Consider the following 17,917-nt stretch of genomic DNA (forward strand, 5'->3'; position numbering starts at 1 on the left):
GTCGCCGATTCATTAAAATGTACCATTTCTCTTCATCTGATTTTCTGAAAGGGCTATTAAATAAATTAGATATTATCAGATCACTTGCATTTGCAAAAATCTCTCTCATTTTGCATTTAAAATATATAATGGATGCATTAATGAATGGGACATTCATATTGTTCCTGTCCAACTTCTATGATAATTAAAAATAACCGTTAGCTCAGACAATCTTCAAAATGCTGTTGTAAATGAAAAAGGAAGGACTGCCATGTCCCTGGTACATAAGACAAAAATTTCCTTGCAGCAAGGAAAATTCAGCTATGAGGAAATATTTCCAGTAGAAAGGATTATGAAGTCCTGGAATAAACTGCCAGCAGAGATTGTCATGTCTCCAACACTTGTGATCTTTAAGATCACTAAAATCAGCCTAGAAAAATACTCACCAAGCCTAATGCAGATACAGCTTGTGAAATGTTGACCTCCCTACCAATCCTATGATGCTGTCACCCCTTGTCAGAATTTACGCTAGTGCTTCTAACAGAGCTGTACATTAGATATAGTTAGCAATCTATGATTTCCAAAATAAAATGGCATTGTTAAATCTCTAATCTATTCTAAATGAAGGATCATTAAATTTTGATACACATGTCTATAACAAAGAAACTAGTGAATATCTTTACTTGTGATTACTGTATTTTAAAAGATACCTATGTACTATCCTCATTGTTTGAAAGGAAAAGAGAGATTACCAGAAGTATAAATTACGTACCACCAAGCACAAAAGAAACCGAATAAAGAGCAGAAGAGAACCCAGCTCTATTATGGTCAGACTGAAGCTCTGTTCTGTATTATGAATATTTAAAATCAAACAAAAATATGAAATCTTATGTTAATACTGTCCATGTGCAAATTAAAGTATCTATTTTAAAGAGATGAACGTTCATGTATTATTTTCTCTTTACAGTTAGAAGTACTTCCACTGCCAAATCGGACCTGTTTTAATACAGGGAGTTAAGGAAAAGCTAACTTAACATGTGAAGCAGAAGTACTATGTGTTCTTGAGGGAGGGCTCAATCTAACTGAAATTATCTTTTATCCTTCATATCCTCTCTTCAGTCAATCAACTTTATCCAGCAATTACGCAAATTAAATAAATGCTCTCTGCATAAATCTTCCCTTCATCCATTACTATGTACACCATTTGTTACATGACTTTAATCCATATTTATTTTAATAATCCTCTTAGAACTTCTAAAAAATCAAAGTTGTTTAAGACTAGGAGCAATGATCTTTCATTTTAAGAATATCCCCCTAAATGCTATGCTCACCTCTGATGAAGTTAATTTTTGGAAGACTATAAATCAGTATCAACAGAAAGAAATACAAAGGATCACTTTTCTGACATCAGATGTAACAAAAATAATATGAGAAAAATCTTAAAAACAGAATTTGAGTTATTTGGTATTAGAAGGTTTGTTTACAGTACAGAGTTAATTCATATAATATATTTGATGATTTTTACCAGTTGTGTATCTACTCCAAAAATTGTGTCCAGGTGAGTTTCTGAAATCCTCTTTAATTTTGGGTGTAAAGACGAATCAATACACAGATACCTTCAAAAATGAAAGAAATTACATTAATTATAACCATTACATTAAGCACAATCAAATTACATTGAACATAGGAGTATCCTGAAAAGAAAACACATATTTTCTCTGTGCTTAATAGATTATAGTTACAAAATACACTTTATTAATAAGAAGATTAAGACCTGTATCAGTTTAATTACAATTGACTATAGGAGACATTTTAAAGTGTTTACAGAATACAAAAACAAACAACCACACTTTATTGTTACTCTTAGGGCAATTTTGAAATATTGTGAAAATCAGAGCTTAATTCAATATAACGTCAGCCATTTTCAATCAGATTATACTGTTTTGTTTCTTATCTTAATATTGAATTAACAGACATCTCAAACATCTCAGTACTTGGAGTAATGTTTCCTTCTTTTACAGACAGATGATGGTATGTTTGGCAGGTAAAGTGTCCCCTTTTCCATTTTGAAATGCAGACAACACATCCAAAAATCAAAATAAATTTTAAAAGACCGCAGTTCATTATGCGTTCATGAGAAACATAGAAATGAAAAGTGTTTACTAAAATTAAAGGATAAATCAAGTCATTTTTCTACCTACAGGAAAGACAACATAAACATTAGCAATAAAATCTCATAATTGCTGTTCAGGCTGCTGACATACCCTGTGATATGAGGAATTCTGATACGCTGTGGAAAAGACACAGTAAGGGCACAAATCTGCACCGCTCACTGCAATGACTTCATCTGTGATCATAAGGAACCAAGGTCAGTCTGAAAGCATTCAGAATGGCTGGGCTTCAGGCAGTGCCTGAAATCCCTTCATAGGTGGGCCTAATGAGTTAGGATCCACATCCTACAAAGAACTTGAAATGAAGTGACACATGCACAGAATATGTGAGGAAGTTCTTGAGTGCTTCACTGGTTTGGTATTGGCAGATTTGTTCACAGTACAGAGTTAATGCAAATACTCAATGGCAATTTTCTGACAATGATGAGCCACTTTGCTTAACTCAGTATCTCGACAGAGTGGTTCCTTACTAAAAGGCTGTATCCATGGCAATCCAATTAAACTAAATTGAAAATAAATTAAAAAAAAATTATATAGCATAGGCTTTACATGTAACACAAAATTTAATTCATATTTAATGAAAGCTTTCCATCTCCTTCCTTTCGCTCCCTGAATTTTTGTCTCTGGTTGTTCATATTGCTTCAAGCTTTTGTTCATTTTTTCCTCTCTTCCTCTTCCCTTATGTTACAATCTCAGAAATTCTTCTCAATACTCAAAGCTTTTCTCATGGCCCAACCCTGATGATACCATGCAATATCATACTCAATTATTACACAGCTGTGACACCTACAAACAAAATGCATTACTGATGAATTCCAGTTAGTAAAAAAAAAAAAAAAAAGAGGGTACTCTATCTTCTTAGTGACTCTTGTCAAAGTAAGTATTAATACAGCTTGCTCTCTTTCCTTTACACCAACTAAAGACTTTTTCCCAATATTCAAAACCTTCCTCAGATTGGAATTTGTAATCTCAGAGTGTATAATCAATGAATATTAAGATGTTATAATTATGAAATAAACAAGAGAGCTTGGCAAAGCAGATAATGATAACAAAAGGAGAATAAATAGAAAGCTTACTCCTAGCCTAGGCTCACTTACAGAACTCCAGCAGAGCAGATCTCCAGAAGAGATCCTTCTCCACTGGTAGCAGCTCTTAATTAGGTCTAGGTGAATGGCCTTCAGCTGTGCTCCTCTGGCTGACTCACTGCTCGCCTCAGGTGATCAATCAGAGGTTCAGGCCGTGACTCAGCAGTTCCCATACACAGAGATTGTATACTTACAGAATCACATCTGAACCATGAAATTAATTACTTACACATGAAAGCCAAAACAGGAGGAGAAACTAGCTTCCACATGAGCTTTCACTTCAAAAAAGAGTAAGAGCACACAACCTTAAATATTCAAAACTAGCGCAAAACACCAAATCCTTTTTTCATGATACTGCCAGTATTGGCCTCACTGCATTTGCAGTATCATAGGCCATTAATATTTACTTTTAACTTCTTATCAGCAGTAGATGCTGTGGCATTAGCATGTTTAAAAGGCCAGGTTCAACATTATAAACCACATCATGCACATGCACGCATTTAATACATACCTTAAAACAGCATCTATTCCCTTTTCCTTTACTTCCCTGAGCTTTTCCTCTAAAAATATAAGTGAGTCTTCTGGACGCATGACAATTACACCACAAAGTAGAGCCTGAAAAACAAATTGTAAATTAATACCTTCGTGGTAATAGTAAAGGATCTTCTAGATGTGAAACATTAAAATAAACTCAAGATTAAAATTTACCTTTAAAATATTGTAAAATAAAATCAAAAATTTTTATTGCTTACATTTCATTTCATTTATATCTTAAAGAGAATATTGCATACATCAGAATGTTTCAGTTGCTAGACTTCAAAGCATTGGGTTTAGGGCAGTAATAAAATACATGGTATTTCCATAAAAATTCCTACTAAAAATTTCATTTTTTTAAAATGCATTCAAGAAAGAACACCCATAAAACAGGATAATTTCATTTATCTAATGAGAAACAGAATGTAAAACAAGATTAACTCTGTGCAGCATAGAATACGTTGAATTAAGAAGCATGACCAGATATCAATCCAGTAATCAATGCTGAAAACAAAATACAGGTAGTAAGATTTGCAAATTTGCACTGCGTTTTAGTAATGCTGCAGAATAACTGATGAACAGTTTTTCTCACTTGTGTTCAGCTATCTTCATCTAAAACCTATAGCTCATTTATTTTTCGATTATGAGTTCACATACAGACATATCTTCTAAATTATATTGATATTTAAAAGCATATGAGCAAACTCTGGTTATTTAAATTACTACTATGAACTAGAAAGATTCTATTTCCAGATAAAAATTTCAGAACATGACTGTGCATCTTTAATGAGACAGTAATCCACATTAAAGCAAAAGAAGTTATCCTGGGGCACACTCTATGTTTATAGTTCCCTCTGCTGGTTATCAATAAAGTAGCTCTTAACAGTTATCACAAAAGCAGCATCTGAGTTTTTAGATTTTCTTCCAGCCCTGATTTTTAAAAACCTGCTTTTCTTTGTCTCAACCCACTTCCCACTACTGCTGTTCTCCTTGATGCAGCTGGATGGTGCTAACTCTCTATGTCTAATTTCTGCCTTCAGAATCTGGTCTAACCTCTGGAAGCTCATCGCCCAAATTCTGACTGTGCAACTCACTATCATAGAATCATAGAATAGCTTGGGTCAGAAGGGACCCCAAGGATCATTAAGTTCCAGCTCACCTGCCAGTTATCTTTAATTTTTTCCAAACCATTTATTCACATGTATGCACCCTATGGGTAAAGATACTTCATTTTCCAGCATCCATGTTGATTTTCTCCTGTTATTATTATAAAACAACTGTTATGTATAAATGAGTAAATATATTTAAAAATATATAAATATATATATATATATATATATATATATATATATATATATATATATATATATATATATATATATATCTGAAGCAACTGCTACATCTGTGCTGGATCAACTCAATATCTGATATGTAATGGCTTTCTCACCATACCAACTCAACTGAGAAAGATTTGTAACTGCAGAGCAGTCAGGAAAGAGATCACTGACAGCCATAACAAAGAAGTACAATAATAGAGACTTTTGGCCATGAGTCTGTGCTGTTTCTTTACATGCCTCCAAGTCAAGACCACTATAATAAGGCAAAACAAAACATTTTTTTAATGCACAGACAATGAAAGGCAACTGTCTTCAGTTTACACACATTGAATATTTGGTAATACTTATCAACCCACTTCTTACAACCTTAGCATGACGTTCTTAATACAAACAAGTATCTATGTATACCTTGATGGGGAATACATTAAGAAAATATTATAAATCTAGCATCTTACTAAATCTAAAATCTTACTGTTGTCATTCATGACAAATAATACCATTTTTAATACTATCTAGACATTTAAATAACTTTCCTCAAAAGTTCTCCTATGGACAGATTTCCCAAAGCCAATCCCAAGGCTGTTGTTCAGCTACTCCCTCTCCTGGATCAACTCAGTACCTGTCTGCCATATGAATTCCAGTCATTAGTATACAGTCAAGTTCATGCTCTTTTCTTTTTCCCTTTAATGTGAACACAACAGCTTTTTTTCCTCTCATGTTCTGAAAGGTCTAACACACAGAAAATCCACAACAGCCATTGGGGTGACCTCACTGCAGCCTTTCATTACCTAAAGGGAGCCTACAAACAGGAGGGGAGTGAACTCTTTGAAAGGGTTGATAACTGCAGAACAAGGGGAAATGGTTTTTAGTTGAGGGAGGGAAGATTTAGGTTGGATGTCAGGAGGAAGTTCTTTATAGAGAGAGTGGCGGGGTGCTGGAACAGGCTGCCCAGAGAGGTTGTGGATGCCCTGTCTCTGGAGATGTTCAAGGCCAGATTGGATGGGGCCCTGGGCAGCCTGGTCTGGTATTAAATGTGAGGTTGGTGGCCCTGCATGGGGCAGGTGTTGTTGGAGATTCATGATCCTTGAGGTCCATTCCAACCCTGGCCATTCTGTGATTCTGTGATGCAGGCTTGTCTGCAAGGCTTCTCTTTAACTTACTCTCCCTTTCTGCATACACTGAACAACAGATAAAAATAAACTCATACCTTCAAATTTATTCTTACCCCTTAAAGTCTATTCCACACAATATCCTTGTGTGGAATACACAGCTATTGGGAATCAACAGTTTTGTTATATACAGTATTGAAGATCTGCTGTTCACTGTGTATTCAAATTACACTAACATCTATATTTTACATTCACCATGACACCTTGCTTAAATTTCACTGCAGTATCATAAATGTTACATGTTATTATTTCAGATCTACCTGCAATAGAAGACAACACTGTACACCGAATGGATTTTGGCAAAGCCAGTGGAGGCCTGCATCTCCAGGAAGAGCTCCAATTAGGTGGGCTGCAGCCTAAAGCAGCCCAGATTCCAAAATAGATCTACAAATGTGTCACAACTATTGTCAACATTGTTTCTTCTGGAGGCCCACAAAGTCTGGCCTACAGCTGCTATCCCTGTCAGTACAAAAGGAGGGTGTATGAGCCACGAGGCCTGGCCATGACCTTCAGTCTTCTGCTATCCCTGACCAGATGCTTGACTTCTCTCACAAGCTTCTCCATTCCAGCTGTAATCCCTGACCTTCCCATTCCTGTTCCTAAATGTGTAGCAACCTATCCTTCAGCTGAGTCATATGGCAGAAAAGCAGTGATCCAGCTCTGAAGTCACGTTAAGCAAACAACTTGCAGGATTTCATTTTGCCTGATGTTTTATGGTTATTGATGAAAGTAAATCTGGATGAGATCTGAAAGAAGAAATCACACAGGAATGAAAGAATCCGACGCAGCAGGGAATCCCGAGTTATTTGGACATGACTATTTGGACACCAAGTGTGCGTGGATCATGTCCAAACCACAACATAACCATAAATGACTTAAGCAAATGTCCACTTTAGAACTCCACATCCTTCTTAATTTTGAGAATGTTTACATAAATGTTTATAGAACTCAGCTTAGGTATGGTATGCCTTAATACCGAGACCAGTATCATCTCATTTGTCTCCATACAAAGCATACTGGAACCTCATAAAGAATGACAATGACAAAAAAAATTCTTGTAGGCACCCGTGAGCACCAACACCTAAGAAACAAGGAAAAATAAAAATAAAAAAGGATGAAAAGATCTTACAGAGGCTGATTTTGTAACTAGTTCTTTCCCTTAGGTAACCCCCTTTATTCTGAACCTTAATTATTTCATTTTCAGTTTCACATTCTGTTGGTTTTCTGAGTGTAAAGAAAAACAACCCAAAAGGAATGAGAAAGATTCTCAGAAGTGCTCAATCTGCCCGGCATGCTGCTCTGTAATTATTCTAATTGGCTCAAGATTTCCTTAGAAATGTTTCCATGGGAATCCTGGCTGTAAGAGCTGCCTCCAAGCGAGTCTGTTTTGGTACCTGAGGACTATCAGGGAGCCTCTGAAACTGCTTTGTGCGTCATCTTTGTTCGAGGAGACTGAAACACGGGTAAAACGTGTAGAAAATGGGAGAGATAAACGGGAAAGGTAAAACGGGAAGAAACCAAACAAATAGAGCAGAATGGCGAAGAACCCCAAAGCCAAAAACGCAAACCGTATGCCCCACGGCCCCACTCCCCAACACTTCACGGAAGCTTCTTTACTCCCGTCCCAACGCGGCACCTGAGACGCTGCCCACGTCCGCCTGCGTCAGGCCGCGCAGAGGCCTTTACCTCGTAGATCCGGACGAGTCCGTGCCGCCTCAGGTAGGAGCGAAGCTCGGGGCCGCCGCCGCGGAGGGCAGCCACGGCCGCAAGGCGTCGCGGTCGCGTAGCAACAGGCCGGGATGGAGGTGCTGCCCAGGGCCTGCCCGCCCCGCCCCGCCCCGCCCCGCCCCTTCCACACACGCGTTGGTTCCCCGTGAAAAACCGAAGGCAGCGATTAGCCCTCGGGGTGTGTCCGTGCTGGGAGGGGGAGCGCGGTGCCTCCCGCTTTGATCAGCGCTTACGCGTGTCCCTGGGACACGCACTGTACCCAGCGCTGTGCTTTGTTAAGACAGCGGTATTTTCACATTGTTGTTGTAAGAACAAGCCGAAGCAGAGTCGAGCCGCGGCCGAACCGGGCGGACTCGCCATCCGAGCCGGGCACGCAGCTCTCAGCGCAGTGGGGCGGCGCCGGATGCGGCATCGGCTTCCGCAGACGGGGAAGATGGGCGAGCGGCGTATCGTGAGAGCAGCCGTGCTGGGGCTCGTGCTCGGCGCCGGCGCCTGTTACTGCTACCGCCTCTGGAGGCGGGCGGCGGACCGAGGGCGGCGGCGGGGAGCGCCTTGCGTTCCGCCCTCAGGTGAGAAGGAAGAGGAAGAGGAGGGGCGGCGGCGGCGCCGCGGGACCGGCAGCGCAGTGCTCCCGCTTCCGCAGTGAGCGCCGGGAAGGCCCGCTGCTGCGGGGCGGGCTTACAGCCGGAGTCTCCTCTGGAGAAATTCAGAACCGGCCTGCTTGCTTTCCCATGTAAGGCAGCGTTGGGAGCCTGCTCCTGCAGGCCTTGGAGCCCCTGCGGTTCTGCGATCCTGACAGAACGGCCTTTCTCTGTTCGCAAGTCTCCATCACGGGGCAGCGCCGTTCTTATCATCTGGGCTGTGGCTCTGTCAGAGGAGCGCGGTGCCTGAGCACAGTGTCACCAGCGTGATTTCTGCAAGCAGTAGGCTGCAGATCAGAAGGCTTATTCACTTTCCCTGCGATGTCCAAACAGATCTCCACATTTCATCTTGTGGGACACAAGGAAGAAGTTAACGTTTGGTGAACATTCCCTGTAATTTTGCAAGGGAGGTTTGCTATTAATTAACCTTAGAGAAATACACCTCAAGCTTTTGTTACACATTCCTTTTTTTTTCCTTCTTTTTGTACCTTGAGAAGAAGTAGTCACGGGATTCAGGAAAAAAGATGAAAGTTGTGCTGTCGTAAAGCAAAATCTTTTTGCCTTTATATGGTTGTTGGGTACAGTCAAACATAGAACGTGTACGTGTTTGTGGCCAGTGGGTCAAGGGAGGTGATTCTCCCACTCTGCTCTGCCCTGGTGAGGCCACATCTGGAGTACTGGGTCCAGTTCTGGGCTCCCCAGTTCAAGAAAGACAGGGAACTGCTGCAGAGAGTTCAGTGGAGGGTCATGAAGATAACTGGGGGCCTGGAGCACCTCTCTATGAGGAAAGGCTGAGGGCTGGGGCTGTTCAGCCTGGAGAAGAGAAGTCTGGAGAGGGATCTCATCACTGTATATAAATACCTGAAGTAAAAGAGTCGAGTCACTGGGAGCAAACTCTTTTCAGAGGGGTGCAGCAATAGAACAAGGGACAATGGGGAGAAACTGGAACTGAAACTCAACTTGCTAAAAAAGCATTCATTGCTAACTAAGTGAAATGTCTCAAACTTGGTATTATTTAATTTTTTAAACAGTGATGGAAGAAATTCCTCCATCACCCCACAGCATGGACGCAGACGCTCTACAGAAGCTTATTCATTTGCTCAAGGCCACAGATGATCCATTAATTCAGGAGCAAGCTTTAATCACTCTTAGTAACAGTGCTGCCTTCTCTGTAAATCAAGTAAGTATTGTTCTGTAGAAAACAACAGCGTTTCACTACCCATCAGTATGGAAAATGAAGGGTGCTGTTTTGCTTAAGAGTGTCACAAGATTGAGAGCTGGCCTAACCTGTATTCTGAATCTTGTGTTTTATGTTTATGCCTTAATTTCATGCTAGTCCAAAGAATGCAATTAATCAGCCTCACAAGATTTCTGTGCTTAATATTTGTATGCATTAAATGTACTCAAACTCTCTACAGCGTCCTGTATTTTCAAAGTGCTGTAAATATGTCTTTTGTTGCCTTCAGTTATATAATGTTAATTAAAAGGCTGAATTTGAGACAAGTTAAATAATCTCAGGATCCAATCTGAAATCTACTGAAATATTTTCAAGTAGCTTTGATGTTTACAAAGCTGTGTGCCATTTGCAGCAGCTTCCCTGCCATCCAGCTCTCTTTGAGTCAGTTGGAAATATGATGCAGAAAAGCTTTGGCCCTAAGCAGGACTGTTCAGAATTTCATTTGAATTAATAGATCCCAAATTCAAATGGCAGCTTAGTGATTACATGTTTTACAATTAACAAGCTGCATCAAATCCTTCTTCAATTAAGCACTAGCAAAATGTAACGGGTTTTATTCTGCCTGCTTTAGGAGCCTGCTTAATTTGCAAGCTCTTCAAAATTCTATTATTTTATGGGCAACTCTACAGAAGGTTTTATGCTGTTGGTGTCTCTCAAACGAAATTACATTCCAGTGTGATTTTGATACTGTGAGCAGGTGGCAGTTTTAAAATGAATACCATAATTTAATTTTGTATGCAATCATAATACAAAAAATAACAAACTAACACTTTAAACAGAGTAGTCTGTTCTGAAAGTTTTAATTTACACAATTCCCTTTGCACAAAAATAAACTTTGAGTAAAGCTTTCAGCATTTAATTCAAAATTTGCAACAATTTTATTGAGTACCTTTTATATTTCAGGATATAATTCGAAATTTGGATGGCCTTTCTGTAATTGGAGGGATGCTCTTGGATTGTGTTCCCACAGTTAAAGAAAAAGCACTAAATGCACTTAATAATTTGAGTATGAATATTAAAAATCAGGAAGAGATACAGGTAAGTTTATTACAAGGAAAAAATAAAATGCTAAAATGTCTTGAGGTTAGACCTGAGAGTCATCAGCTGTAGATGAGCTGTGCACCCTAAAGCCAAACAGATAACTTAATGCATTTGTATCACTGGCAATTTATTTTTGAAAAAGCACCAAGGAAACTGGGCAGGATGTATTTAGCTTTCACCAAGCGCTGCTAAACAGAGATACTGCTGTTAGGTTTATAGGGAAATAACGTGAGGCAAAGTGATTTCTAAATATCCTTAGAACATCAGTAAGGTCATGTAATAAGATGGGTAGCATTCTGAGTCTCACATGACTCCGTAGGCAAGGGAACTGGATGAGAAAATGGTAATTGATCCCTTGGGCTTGTTTGTGACCCACTTCTCAGTGTGGTGTTTTATTCTTTAAAAAAAAAAAAAAAAAAAAAAAGTCTGTAATAATGGTAATAAATCTTGCTGATAAATACAGTAGATGGTACAGATGAGATGGGACCAGCCATCAGAAAAAGCCTCTTTTGGCATTATTTGATCAAGAAGTGTCCAAGCAGTGAGCTTACATGCAGATTTGAAGATTTTTGGAAGCTTCTTCAGTAGCATGATAGAAAGCCACTTTGATTATACGCTGTCATTTATAGCACCTTTAGTGCTGAGCAACTTTTTTTAAAGAAGTGCTTGCCCATAGCACATATTTATATAGACATGTAGGTAGAAAACAACTCCTTTGGCGAAGGCAAGGTAATTTTTTTCTTAGCACTCACAGAGTTCACTGTGTGATATCATTCAGAAGAAAATTTTGTAGATAATAGTTGCCAGTGTCAGTTGTCATCACTAATCCCAACACGTACTCCAGGGAATGGACCATGTAATTGGAAGGAAGGATTTCTTTCCAAGCCTTACCCTTGGCTTGCTCTGAACATTTAAGACCTTAGTTGCTTTAAGTAGGTGATTTTCAAAATAACCTCTTGAAGCAAATGTACCACTTCTGAGGTGGTGTCAAAGCAATTTGAGTAATTTATGCTTCAGGAAAGTTAGGGAGTGTAAGTCTGGCCTGTCTCCTTCTATCAGGTCACAGTATTTGTATGTATTAAAAATGAAACAAAACATAAATGCTTGTTTCTAAGTACCTCGATCAGATTATGTATTCAACAAGCAGTTCAGTAGGTATTTATGCTCCAGTTTCTAGACTATTGATGCTATTTGTGAATAGGAAATCTGCTTGTCTCAAAGAAATGTCTTTCCTTTTCATCTTCTCTTTTTCCCAAGGTATATATTATGCAAGTTTGTAAGAACATTGAATCAGCTCCTCTGAACTCTGATCTGCAGCTAGCTGGACTCCGATTGTTGACAAACATGTCTGTTACCAACGACTATCATTATAAGATGATAAACAAGATTCCATGCTTTCTTCATTTGCTTTCAGAAGGATCTGAAAGGACACAGGTATTGAGTACTGTATTGTTATAAACCACTTACGAAGCTGTTTTACTTGCCTCCTTTCTACTGTTTTTATAACATGGTTTAGAGTGTGCTTAGAAAAACAAGTATTTGTTGGCAATAGCTGACAGTCCATAAAATATGTGATATTCATATTGATATTACTTACTCCACATAAATTCAGGAAGAATGGAGAGAGGGAAGGAAGAGAATCCTGATAATGCAATTACTGGGCTAGAGCTGTAGCTGTGTGCACAGTTTTTGCTCACTTCCTTTACTACAGCAGCTCTAGAGTTCTGCTTACCAAACACTGCAATTGCACGACAGGGCAAGAAAGATTTGCATTTGAAAGACTTCATAGATGCATGAATTCCTGGGATATTACGTCGATATCAATGCACTGAATTGTTCTCCCAGATCAAAAATAGCTTTTAGAAATACAAAGTTCCATTAAAGTTACTAGATATACTTCACTGAAGTGCAATAAATAACACTTGGCCTTTTTTCAGTGTTTATATAAAAGATTAGTGCATCAAAGTCCAGGAAAGGACAAAGCTGTGTTTGTGTGTGCTTCTGATCACGTTTTAAGTGCTTGTTTATTTTTTAACCCTGAATCCTGTTCCTTATTGCTTGTTCTTCAGATTAACATCTCCTTCCACAGTCTCACCTCCTGCTTTTAAAATACTAAGGAATTTCAAACTTATGTAAGCCTTACACATGTAATTGTGTGAAAGCTTAAATCCTGAGAAAAACCAAAATCTATAATCTTTTCCATGTTAAAAAAGATGACAGTACAGACTATACTGGAGTCCCTACAGTTTGGTGACCATGTTAAAAGAATGATTTTTATGACTTTCCTTGCTTTAGTGAAAAATCCAGATTCTCTGAAAGAAGGTGAGAATTTGTGTTTGGAGACTATCAGAATAAAGGAAACCAGAAGATAGCGGGCTACACTAAAAAGTGATGGGATATGCTCAGGGTAGAGAGAGATGACAAAGGCCAGGGAGCACTAATGTCTGTTCACACATTCTGGTTTTGGAGACTGCAATGATCATGTATGTTCCTCATTTCAGATACAAGTTTTGAAAGTCCTTGTGAACTTGTCTGCAAACCCAGCTACAACAAGACATTTTCTCAAAGCTCAAGTAAGGTTTTAGTTTTTTTTTTGTTTTTTTTTTTAGCAATTACTTACGTGTATGTGTGTAGATGTGTACGTGTAATATGGCTAAATTCCTCTAATCCAAGTTTATATGCAACTCTGAAGTAAAATTCTAGTAAGTACCTGGTTCATATAAGTAATTAGAAGCATACATTCTTTCACAGGCTAACATTCTAGGTTGTGGTGTATTACAGATTACATTAACTGCAAATGTATGGGGCGTATGCACTTGAAGGCACTTGGTGGTCATACTTCCTGTATAATATTTCAGATCATAGGATCACAGAAAAGTTTGGGATGGAAAGAACCTTACAGATCTTAGAGTTCCAGCCCCCCTGCTACCCACCAGTAGGCTCCCCAGGGCCCCATCCAGCCTGACCATGAGTAGTTCCAGGGATATGATATCCACAGCTTCTCTGGGCAGCCGTGCCTGTGCCTTACTGCTCTCATAATGAAGATTTTTTTCCAAATGTCTAATCCAAACCTCTTTTAGTTTAGAGCCAAATAGTAGTAAGGTGGAGAAGCCTGTTCTTGCTTTCCCTTTTCACCTTTTCAATTGCTTACACACCTAAGAAAAATAAATTCCACTGAAATCCCCACCTCTTTATTCAAATGCATCCATAAATCTTCTTCTCTCGGCGTTATGAATAACTTTTCTTGTGCATCGCTTGTCTTCATGGAGAACTTTATCTGACACTTCCCATTTCTGGCTTAACATACACATTTATTTCAGTTACATCCTTTTCTCATACCAAAAACAAAAGATTTGGGGCTGGAATGGTTCTGCACCTTCTTCCTCCTCACTAAAGTATGTTTCTTAAAATATGTAGTGGCTGATTTAAAAAGCAAACTTTTTATTTCTGAGGTATTTCCCAGAAGCAGAACTAGTCTAGATACTACTGGATTTTCACAATTAAAAAAGACTAGGGTAGGCATATGTTCAGTCCTCTGTTGAAAGTATATCCTGCCCAGTTCTATCAGACACGTTAACAAACGTTCAGATCACCACAGAAGGCAAAAGTAACATTACTTGAAGAAAAGCAGGCTCTCTTACAGACAGAAAGCTTCCAGACCACTCTATTTTAAAAACTGAAAGTATGAAGTATTAATTAGCCTGTGACACATCTTTTCAAAAGAGCAAATATGAACGCTGTGCAGGTTTCCTGCACGATGTCTCATTATGTGTAGTTCTGGTATTTCACAAGGTTTCTGACTTAGATTGTTTAGGTGCAGATTTCTTTTCTATTTTTTAAAGTTAAATTTAGCTAGATGTACATAGCACTGATGATTAAATATGGATGATTTATTTGATGTCCTAGGTGCCATCACTGTTGTTACTCTTTGACAACTGCATGAACACAGATATTCTGCTCAGAGCCCTGGTATTTGCAGCAAATTTGAAAAAGAACATGAACAGTGAAGACAGCATCATGATAGAGGATGAATACAGTGAAGACTCTGTTTTCTCTATACTCTGCAGGGATTCTACTGCATTTGCTCAGAAGCTGGCATCTTTACTGCATCACCCTGACACAGATGTGAAAGAGCAAGTTGTGAGACTACTAACACAGTAGTAATTTACTAGTGACTGACAAATATCTTAAGATTAGATATTAAAAAAATGCTGAATATTGCTATTGTACTTGGCAATCAATCACGAGAGACTCTATGTTAAACACACTGCGGAGTATAACAGATTTCTTGTAAAAAGCAAGATAAGAAACAGGTTACTTAGCACTGAGAAACCACTATACAACTGGTATATGTAAACAGGGAGGCACACTTTAAAGCATGAAAGCTTTTACATGTACAATGAACATTTTAAATTCATGAATAAGGTCTATCTAGATATTCTTAAGGTTAGAGTTTTTGTGCCTTAGATATTTACAGCTGTTGAATAAGCATCTCTATAATGATGCATTAAAGATTCAGCAATCAGAGCTTAGCTGTTTCCATTTTATTACTGATACCTGTTAAACAGCAGCTATTTAGTTTTTTTCAGTTTTAGTTGAAAAACAGTGCCAAACTATCACTGTCTTCCTGCAGAAACAGTATTTTCAATGAAAAGTGCATATTAAAATTATGTAGTCATATGTTTAGTACATCTATTCCATTTAGTTGAAGTACAGTGCAGTCAGACACAACATGAAACATTTCTATACTTTAGCAAAATCAAAGGATTTTTATCTCCCTTAGAGGACTGATAGCTTTAAATGAAAGCATACATGCTTTTCAAATTACATTACCACAACTCTGTATTATCTTTGTTAAAAGAAGCCAGGAAGAGCAATATCATTCACATTTTTACAAAAGCTTCTGTTCTGTAGCAGCCCTCCAGCCTGTGTGGACAGGCTTTATGAGAGCTCATGGGAGAGTTCTGTTCCTGGAACGTTATCAGAACAAGTGCTTCTGTTGAGTTAGCCCCCATATATTTTCACTCACCTCTGCAGCATTAATTCAAAGTTAAATGGAACATCAAAACATTGCAAAGGAACCTGGAGGAAGTTTCATTGATGAGCAAAGAACATGTAGTAGAAAATACTGTATACCAAAACAAGACTACTAAAACTTCCAGAATGCCACATTATGAAGACACCGTGTATTATTATTATTATTTTTTTTTTTTTAAAGAGAAATGCATTACCTAAACTGTGACCAGATGCTTCATCTTTAAGTTAATACACACACTCAACTGTTAATAAAATACTACCTTTTTCTTTCTGTATGTTCTCTAGATATCTTACTTATTTTCAGTAGACAACATTTTCCAAATAGATAATGATGCAAGAGAAGTATGACCTGGAAAATACAACTTATCTGTGCCTTGATCAATGAACAGGTAAAGCCAATTAATCTCTACAAGTAGTTTTAATTCAACAGGAATACCATTAAGGCAGAAGTACACATTAACATGAATCCCAAATAGAACTCTGTCCATCACTGCACTTATAGTGAACTTTTCTTTCTCCCTCCCACTGGTCCAAACCCAGTCCATCTTACAATACACAAATTATATTATAATCACTTAGCGTTTTGCCAGTTTTTGATAGAAAAAAAATATATATATATTGCTCTTTTGTATTTAGCAAAGATAAAGCCTAGGCCAGACACTGAAGAGTCACTTATTCCACCTTCTTTGTCTTCTAAGACAAGAAGATATCAGTCTATTCTTGATATATCATCTGATTTTATCAACATTTCCTTTCTTAATCTCAGCAGTGGGGATGCCTTGATGTTCCTCTCTACCTACTCCAACCTAAAAATCAGTTTCTGTCAACTGCCAAAGGACATGAATGAATTGAAATGACCATTGTCCTCTTTATCTAAAGCACAAGGAAGCATATTGCATTCTTGCTTCAGTCTTCTGGTCCATACCTGTTTTAAAATCTTTTCTGCACAGAACAATGCTGCTGAGGTGTTTTGAAATAATGCAAGACTGTCCAATGTGTCTTTATGAAAGGGTCTTAATTTTTTTTTTTCTTTAATCTCCTGCCCCACACCTGGTGGAATCTTATCAGCACCAAGCAGAACAGCTGTCACTATTGTACATAAAAATACTGTACATCTAAACACAAAAGTACATCTAAATAAATACAGTAAGTACATCTAAACCAAAAACATATGACATTGCTGACCTTTAAGGCACCGATCCTTGTATCTTGCTGCTTATCTACATATAATAGCTACTCCTTCAGTTTCATTTTTTCCTTCCTAAAATACAGAACTTTACACAATGCAGTCTAATAGTTTCGAAATGAAAAGAAAAAAGAGTTTTAATAATGTCCTTCAAAGATATCCAGCAACTTGGTCTCCTCCAAAATATTACACATAATAGATACTACACATCCAAGTCATTACTGAAGCTACTGTGTAAATAAGAGGCCCAACACAGACTTGGTCTGAAACATCCTTGTGGAAATCAACACTGAACTACTAGCAGTAGTTTTAAACCAGTTTTGAACACATTCTGGTTATTAGATTCATAGCAAAAATACCTTTTCAAATAAAGAAATCTTGATGTTTGTTAAATACAAATTACACTACAGGAATATAAGATAGTTTTGCTTACAGATAGTTTAATTACCTACTCCAGAAGCCTTCCTCAGCATTAATTTGTCTCCTTGTGCTGTTCTTTGCTGGCATTAAGTTCTTTAAGATTTCTAGCATGTCCTAGTGTTGGCTCCTAAAAGGTAACTGTTGCAAACCGAAGCTCACTTGCAGCGTGACATCTCCTTGAGTGGTTTTAATTAGTTGGCAGAAGTCAATGCCTTAAAATCACAGGGAATTTATTGTTTTCATTGATCTTGGTGAAGTATAAGCATAAAATGCAACACACAAAAGTAAAAAAAAAAAAAAAAAATAATAATAATCACAAAGTATTTATGAGTTATGAAGCAAAACAACCACC

At 38.0% G+C, this 17,917-nt stretch overlaps 2 protein-coding genes across 2 annotated transcripts in view; one reads left to right on the forward strand and one right to left on the reverse strand.

Annotated features, from left to right (window-relative positions):
* The window catches only part of FBXL13 (F-box and leucine rich repeat protein 13), a 76,395-nt gene extending 68,032 nt beyond the window's left edge, over positions 1-8,363 (reverse strand). The window contains 4 exon segments of the mRNA XM_048933247.1: positions 1,491-1,595; positions 3,747-3,850; positions 7,962-8,124; positions 8,263-8,363. Coding sequence (XP_048789204.1) covers positions 1,491-1,595; positions 3,747-3,850; positions 7,962-8,124; positions 8,263-8,363 — 473 coding nt within the window.
* ARMC10 (armadillo repeat containing 10) lies at positions 8,145-17,876 on the forward strand. The gene is made up of 6 exons (XM_048949831.1): positions 8,145-8,572; positions 9,676-9,824; positions 10,785-10,919; positions 12,180-12,356; positions 13,424-13,495; positions 14,829-17,876. The coding sequence occupies exons 1-6, from the start codon at positions 8,407-8,409 to the stop codon at positions 15,081-15,083; spliced, it is 954 nt and encodes a 317-aa protein (XP_048805788.1). The 5' UTR covers positions 8,145-8,406; the 3' UTR covers positions 15,084-17,876.
* The last annotated feature ends 41 nt before the right edge of the window (positions 17,877-17,917 follow it).

This window comes from Lagopus muta, chromosome 1 (assembly GCF_023343835.1).
Source record: "Lagopus muta isolate bLagMut1 chromosome 1, bLagMut1 primary, whole genome shotgun sequence".
Classification (NCBI taxonomy): domain Eukaryota; kingdom Metazoa; phylum Chordata; class Aves; order Galliformes; family Phasianidae; genus Lagopus; species Lagopus muta.

Bases quoted from the DNA above. Each gene is read 5' to 3' on its own strand.
- ARMC10 (XM_048949831.1), top strand. From the start codon at position 8,407: ATGCGGCATCGGCTTCCGCAGACGGGGAAGATGGGCGAGCGGCGTATC. The intron at 12,357-13,423 runs GTATTGAGTACT...TCCTCATTTCAG, and splicing joins AAGGATCTGAAAGGACACAG to ATACAAGTTTTGAAAGTCCT. The intron at 13,496-14,828 runs GTAAGGTTTTAG...TTGATGTCCTAG, and splicing joins GACATTTTCTCAAAGCTCAA to GTGCCATCACTGTTGTTACT.